At 53.8% G+C, this 7,591-nt stretch overlaps 1 protein-coding gene across 1 annotated transcript; it reads right to left on the reverse strand.

The window, feature by feature from the left end:
* Nucleotides 1-634: 634 nt before the first annotated feature.
* K441DRAFT_689449 (uncharacterized protein) lies at nt 635-2,550 on the reverse strand (the record flags this gene model as incomplete). The annotated part of the gene is made up of 2 exons (XM_067652296.1): nt 635-1,632; nt 1,749-2,550. The coding sequence occupies 2 exons, from the start codon at nt 2,548-2,550 to the stop codon at nt 635-637; spliced, it is 1,800 nt and encodes a 599-aa protein (XP_067499940.1).
* Nucleotides 2,551-7,591: the final 5,041 nt, after the last annotated feature.

Here is a 7,591-nt window from a genome sequence, read left to right on the forward strand (position 1 = left end):
AGAACTCTGGTCGTAGAAGCTCCAGCAACCGGGTTTCGTTACGACTGTAACGCAAATGCCGTGGATTATCCGTTTCCCATTTTTTGGGTTCCCCCGCCGGAAAAAAAGTTTCTGTGGGCCCAAGAAAACCAGCAAATGCCCAAGAAAAAAGAGAGCTAGGAGTAGTGTATGATTTAGGAGCCGCGAGCCGACAGCCGCAAGCCCAAGGCCTAGAGTTCCGGTGTGCAGTCGAGGGCTTTGGGGGGAAACGGCCCTAAACGTGCCCGAAAAGCCCAGTCCGAGAGCCTCAGGCCGGAATTCCTAGCCCAAGCCCGGCCCGGCCATGTGCTGTCCTGCCCAAAGTCTGAGTGCTGGCCCAAGGGTACCTAGCTAAACCGCGCGTGTTGGGCTAGAGACGTCTATTGCCACTCGTTAATCGTATGAATCGTATCTCGCCATAACGTCATTGCCGATCCCGGCGTTCCGGCCCTGGCCCGGCCCTGGCCCAGCCCTACCCCTTACCCCTTCCTTTGCGTCCTGCCTTACGCCCTTCCTCCATTCCAATGTAGCCAGCCAGCCAGCCATCCATCCAGCCAGCCAAACATCCCTCCATCCACTCATCCACCCATCCATCCACTTATCGCCCTCCCCTCCCTCAATGACTCTTCCTAACAATAAACACCCCCACCTCCACCCCCCTCTGCGGCCCCGGTCCCGTATACCTATTCCGGGCAACGCCGTCCAAAATCTCCTGAATCAAATTCGTCGGCATAACCTCGGCCTCAGCGGGCAAGCGGTGGGCCTGGCGAAACAGCTTCGTGACGGCGGCGCGCACCCTGGGCTTCTCCTGCTTGATCCACCAGTCGGTGGCCCAGACCTCCCTCTGCAGCGTGACCTCCTCCCGAGCGGCGTAGACGAGGCTGAAGCTGGCGGGGCGGCTGTGGAAGCGCTCCAGGGCGGGGGCGGAGTGGCTGAGGCTGTGGCAGAACTTGTCGAGGCGCGAGTGCAGCAGGCGGAACTCGGGGAGGTGCTCGACGGCGGCCATGTGGCCGAGCGAGGTGCCCAGGTCGGCGGACAGCTCGTGGATGACGGCCATGGCGCGCAGCAGCGGGTCGAGGATGGGGCCGAGGTAGTCGGCCATGAAGGTGCGGGCGCCGGTGCGGGTCGGGTAGATGAAGAGGAGGGCGCCGTTGTTCGGGGAGAGCTCGACGAGCCGGTCGATCAGCAGGCTGCGGCCGGTGGTGGAGAAGAGCTCGGCGAACTCGTTGCGGTTGGTCGGCGGGATGTAGCGCTCGACGATGGAGACGTCGACGGTGAGGGGCGCGACGACGGGGCGCGGGGCGGAGGGGAGCAGTCTCGAGTCGCCCTGGTAGTCGGACACGGGCACGGCGCTGTCGAAGACTTTTGTGGTGAAGTAGTCGTCGCCGCCGATGGCGGGGCCGGGCGTGCTGGGGGGCGAGGTCGGCAGGTCGGCCAGGTTGAAGCGGCCGGGGACGGCGTGGAAGACGTTCACCCACGATGTCGGCTTGTTGGGGGTCTGGCGGTGGATGGCGTCGATGATGATGGGGAAGACGTGCCCCGCGCGCGACGGAGACGGCAGCGCGTGCGAGAGCACTTTGACCGATTCCTCGCCTGTCGAGACGAGGTTCGCTACTGTGAGGTTTTGTTTATCAGTCACTTGCTTGCCCGACAAGTGGATTTTTCTAGGGCTGTAGGATTGCCGTCTCTCTTTTTTTTTTGGTTTGTTAGTTTAGGAATGGGCCGCTTACTTATCGCTACCTTTGCTTCCTCAATCCATGACTTCTCAGTAATGGTATGTCCCAAGCCTGGCGCATCCTGAGAAGGGGTGTTGGACTCCGCAGCGCTCGCGGTTGAGTCGGCGAGCGCTGCAGATAAGGTTCCAGGATCGGACTTTGCGGGAGAGTCCATCGCGGCAATAGTCACATTCGCGAATGTGCCCCAGTTAATTGTCCCAGGCTCCGGCGGCGGCGTGAAGTTCGGTATGCAGTGGTGGAATCGGTTTTGTTCAACTTTTGGCTCTTCGGAAGATGATGTTGGTGGATCTCCCACACCGCCAAGACGGTGAGGACAGCTTAGTGCAGGGCTGAGATCATGAAGCGGATCCTCTGGTTTTGAGAGAGGCCCTGCTCCCAGAGATGAGAACGGGTTGTCAGCGTTGGAGACTATGCGGTCGGGGTGTGGAGTCCCAATGCCTAGCAGGTCAAACGAGGGCAGGCGTAAATTATGGCCAGCCCTGGGAATAGGAGGCGTGGGGAGTGGAGCATCTGTGGTGAGCAGGCCGTCCCCAGCAAAGCCGCTGATGGGAAAGACAGGCTGGGTCTCCTGCGATGGGGTTGGGGTTTCTGGACTCAACCTTCCTGGAAGTGGGATGTAGCCTGGGACGGCGGCCTCAAAAAGAGGATCGCACAGAGTGGAGAGTGCAGGGCCCTCAGCAACCACATCTTCGGGGCCGGCGCCGATATGTTCCTCGCCAGCGGGAGAAGGAAATCCCAAATGAAGGCGGTGATCGGTAGGGCTCGCATGACTTAGCGAAGGATCGGAATCGCACATATCAGATGGGATTTTGCCCGTCGTCTGCTTCATCTGAATCGAAATCTGAGGATTCCTACTAAACCCTGACGGGGACCCGCACGGCAGCAAGGGCCTGTAGACGACCAGTGTGGCGGACGATGCAGGATCGGGGCGCAAACGAAAGTCAAACTTCCCCCCAAGCTTCCGCTGTCACGTTTGCGCTGGTCTGAGAAAGGAAGAGCGGGTGGGACGCAACGGGGGGAGGGAGGAAGGGAGAGAGGGGGGCCAAGCTTTGTGATGGCCCGGATGGAGAGTGAGGAAAACAAAATGAGCAAAATGAGGGCCTATAACGGATAACAAGACGAATCAAGAGGTGAGTTTGGCATGTGCACGCAACTGGAGACGGGTGAGCAACAGGTGAGGCAGAAGGGATGATAGAATTGGGCATCTAGTAGCGGGAAGCTCGACGCAGCAAATACAAGAGTGGGCGCGGTGGATGCGGTGGGCTTGCAGGCAGAGCACACATCATGGACCACGCACATACGCACGTACGCACGCACACACATACGCGGAGGCAGTGACAGACAGAGAGAGAGAGAGTGCGCGCCCATCGGCGAACCATTTGAAAGCCTCGGTGGTTTGCTTTGCGGTGCAGCCGTGCAGTTGGGGTGGTGCCATGGTCTAGAACGCCTCAGACTGGCCCCCTTGGGAGCTGTGGCTCAGCGAAAAACATTGGCAGTCTAGGCGAAAGGCCCATTTGGTCGGGGGGTCCTTTAGCGTCTCAGCGAATCGAAAGGCCAGACATCCGGGGCCCATGGTGAATTGGAAGCCAATACAGCGCCCCGTTTAGTGTAACCGACAAGGCCCGCGAGCGTCCGACCGGTGCTTGCTTGCTGCTTGCTTGCTGCTTGCTTGCCTCCTTCGACAAACCGAGTCGCGTTGATCAAAGGATTGCGCTGATGAATCCGTGGCCAGGGTCTTTTTTGCCGAGCCTGATGCGAGGCGACGCGAGGCAGCGCAAGGGTGGGGTGAAGGAACGAATGAACCATTTCGCTCGTGGATCGCTGCCGGATCGCTGCCGGATCGCTGCTGGATCACCGCTTCTGCAGGCTGCTGTCGCTCCTGTCGGTTTTGAGCGGGTGACAAACAAGCTTTTGCCCTGCGAGGCCTAGCCCGACAGCCTCACGGTTGAGCGACGAGAAACGCGAGAGCTCGCGGCGGGCGGCGCGGCAGGACCGTGGAGTGGCCTGATTCTGCGAACTGAGAGAAATGTGAAACGGCTCCAGCAGATGCAACCCTCCGAATGTGGCAGTCTGGCGAGAGGCCAAGGGCATCTGGTGACGGCTCTTCCAGAAATAATGCCTGCGCCAGAGTCCCATTAATACCATATTCGAAGCCACCAGTCTTGCCTGGGAAGTCTACCCCGTATCTTCCACCTCCTCATCGTGCACTCTGTGACCCAAGAGAAAACTCACTGCTTACCCGACTGCGCCATCAGCAGGAAACCCTCCGCCGAAATGACCGGTCGACCCATCATCTCCCCCTCCGGATTGCGATGGTCCATTCATCCCAGCCTAGCGGCCAATGGGTGCGCAGGGCCCAGCGGACGCGTGCCTCACTATGCGAGCTCCCCTTGGAAACTCGGTATCAGCACCAGGTCTCGACTCGAGGGAATTTACGAAATTACTGGGGCTGACTTCGGCTGAAGAAACCACTACCGCGTAGCCCGTGAGAGAACGTACGAGTTGTTAAACCCAGATTGGCCATGATTACGGCAATGCGGCTTTTTCTCACTCCCCTTTCCTTCGCCCTGTTCCACCGACGATACCACAGTCACACAGATACGCGGCATCGAATGGCTGACGAGAGAGCTGTCACGGCGATTAAAACAATTGCGCCTTTGGTATGTAGGTTGAAATGATCGGATGGCCCAGCAAGCTTGCTGCAGTAAGAGGAAGGGAGTTGGAAGATCAATTTTCAGGAGCGACCTCAGCTCTATCGTCTAAGGGGGAAAAACCCGGCACTCGTTGCCCAGTTTTCACGCCAGCTGCTGTTTGCAGAGACGGTCCGAGCTCCGCCTGCGCCTAGTTTATGGGTTGTGCCACTCGGAAATATGATGTCGTATTGTGGCTTGTGCACTGAGTGGCCTTGCGGTGCCCACCCTATTGGAGCGTCTGCACGCCTGAGAGCTTTGTGGATTTCTCCTACGGCTTTGTTGAAAAGAGGTGGATACTTCGCTGCGTTACACCCCTCTAAATTACAGCAGCCGTCAGGATTTCACAAGGCTGGCCTTACATCATCTCCTTGGAGAGAGTGCAGGCATCGCGAAAGCAAAGTCTAAATGGGACAGAAATGTCTACTCGGTCCGAGCCGAATCGGCCGTGACGGAAAGGACGACTGAGCCTCGTCTGAACTCGGTAGTGCGTCATGGCTCGGAATAAACTCCACGTTTATATCGTGAGGCTGAGAAAGCAGATTGTCTAATGAAACATGAATCGACTGACACTTCAAGGGTTCAGAGAAAACAAGAGCAAAGTCTTGCGAGAGTTCTTTTCACCTTCACCCGAGTCATCGTTGGAATGTTACTGGCGCTGCCAGCCTAGCGCTTGGCACCTCCGCTCTATGGCAGCGCTTATGATTCCTGGGGACATAACAAAAACGCGCCAGGGATGGAGAAACGAGTGCGCCGCGCAGCAGCAGCCGTCAAAGCTTTTATGGGGGTAAACCCCCACACCCCCGGCCTCGCTGCGCTCGAAAAAGACCCTGACAATAATAAATATTTAATCGAGCGAAGCGAGGACGGGGGTTTGGGGGTTTACCCCCATATGAAAAGACGACAGCTGGTGGCTTGCCTGAAACTACACAAGCATCTCTATTCGACATCTTTATAATCGTCAGATTTGCCTTTCCACTGTTCTGACTCTTTCACTTTCGGAACTAACCACTATGTTTGACTGTCTGGTAAGACAGCTCCTAGAAGTTTCTTACATATCAGATCGGCTGTGTCAAACCGTAACACATATCTTATTGCTAGATGAGCCAGCATGTTTCTAATAGCTTCGGATTTCTTCAGGCTCTAAGCACCTCGTTGACTATTTTTTTCTTCCTTACATTATGTCCCGTATATAGACCCAGTAGTCAGCCCGCAGTAGGGAGCCCTAGGGTTACACCTTTTCCTATTTGCACACGGATTTCACCTTATTTAACTTCTTTCCCTACTTTTTTGGATTTTTAGGTACAGAACGTACGTATATTAATCTTTTATATTCTACACTTCACCCCAAACGGCTTCATCATACTGTGAACGGGCCCAAGCCCCCTTCAAGGATGCCCTGTCTCCTGGAAAGATGCTTTCCTGAAATTCCTACGCTCTGTTTCTCTAGACTGTGGGTTCCAAGCCGAACAGGTTCGGGCTTTCAACAATACAAATTGTCGACCGGAATTTGAGGCTATATATTGTCCTAGTTGGCGCTGCCAATGGGACCGGTCTTTTTGGTGCCAGCTAGCGGTCAACACAAATTCCTCTTGCCGACGTGTGCACTGTCTGGTTGGTGATCTCGGGCGCGAGATTCCACTCAGACCGTATAACGCACCATCCGCATCATGGCCTTGGGCAGCGATAATTGCTAACATATTATTAATCTCAGTGTGTTTATGCACTTCGTCACCCTGAATGATGCACAAGAAGTCGGCCTAGAGGTATCTTTCGTCTAGTATTTCTAGAAAGCGCATAGCATCTTGTATTGTCCTTGGAATTGGAATTGAGATTTCCCTTAGAGATAGAGAGAAATGTTCCTGGAGATGATGGATACTATAGTGATGTGCACGACCAGCTTCCACCCCCCCCTTTGGCGAGGGCTCCAAATTTTTAAATTCGGTACGCGCATCCAATCTCGCCTGGTTGCCACCAACTGTACATACAGCGTCTCTTCAATTCCGGTGGTTAGCGCTTACTATTAAGCCACCAACTAACCCGAATTCAGTGATTCCGTCTTGGCAGCTAAATATCAAAAAGAGACTGCCGAACAACCTCACCTGATAGTCAATTTGAAGCTTTTCGACGCCTTTGCCAGCCGCATCGTGATCAGGTGTATTGGTGAACTCCACGCGGTAAGGAACCTGACTCAGGAAGTCTCTACTAATCAACAACACGTCTTCTAGTTTCCTACCCCTCTTCTAAGCCACCGACGCGTTATTTGTGATAATCCTTAACTTCCTTAAGCCTCTATCACGACCTTCCTTAAGCCTCTATTATAACCTTTGCCTTATTCTTCTGTTCTAGCATCCAGATAACCTTTTTAGTAGTAATAAAGTTTAAAAATAGCTTGCTTTTGTCCCAGGTGACTTATAGAAGTTAGAAATAGGCCCTCAGATGTATTAATCACGCTGTTAAGACGGATATTAATGGCGGTCACAGGTGAGGTTTCTGAGTTTGGATAAATATTAGGTCTTGGCGCGATTATAAGGGACTTTAGATGGCTCTGCAGATTTAAGTATAAAGACGTTTATCTGCGCCTGTTGTAAGTTAATACCATCCTTAGTACTTTTTATACTAAATTTGTACATTCCTATAACAAGTTCTAACTAAAATCTTTCAGATTCTATCCTTGAAGGTATCCACTACGCCATCTCCTAGGTACGATCCTTTCCGTACGGAAGGAACTCCAGAACCTACTTTACCTAATCCTCCTAGAGCTCTACTACGCCTTCCTAGCTTTAGAAGCTTCTTTGGCTTCTTTAGTAACATAACTGTGCTAAATACTCCCTCTGCTTACTCTACTGCATCTAGTCCTACTCTAACGCCTATCACCCTAAACCGTCGCATTTGTTAAGCAATTGCTCGTCTTAATTAACGGGAAAGACGTAAGGAATAGAAACGGGAGGAGCGAGCTGCAGAACGTATTTAACGTCGCCAACGGCTTAAGGAAAGCAACGCTCGAGCGCTTGTTTCTTACTCCCTAAGATACACAATTAAAGGCCTCTATCGCTACCTTCGGGAACCTGTCTCTCGCATTACTGTATTAGTTAAGTAACTATATTCTACTGTTTACCACATTATTAATAAAGCGTATACCCTAAC

Source organism: Cenococcum geophilum (genome assembly GCF_001692895.1).
Source record: "Cenococcum geophilum 1.58 unplaced genomic scaffold K441scaffold_47, whole genome shotgun sequence".
NCBI lineage: Eukaryota > Fungi > Ascomycota > Dothideomycetes > Gloniales > Gloniaceae > Cenococcum > Cenococcum geophilum.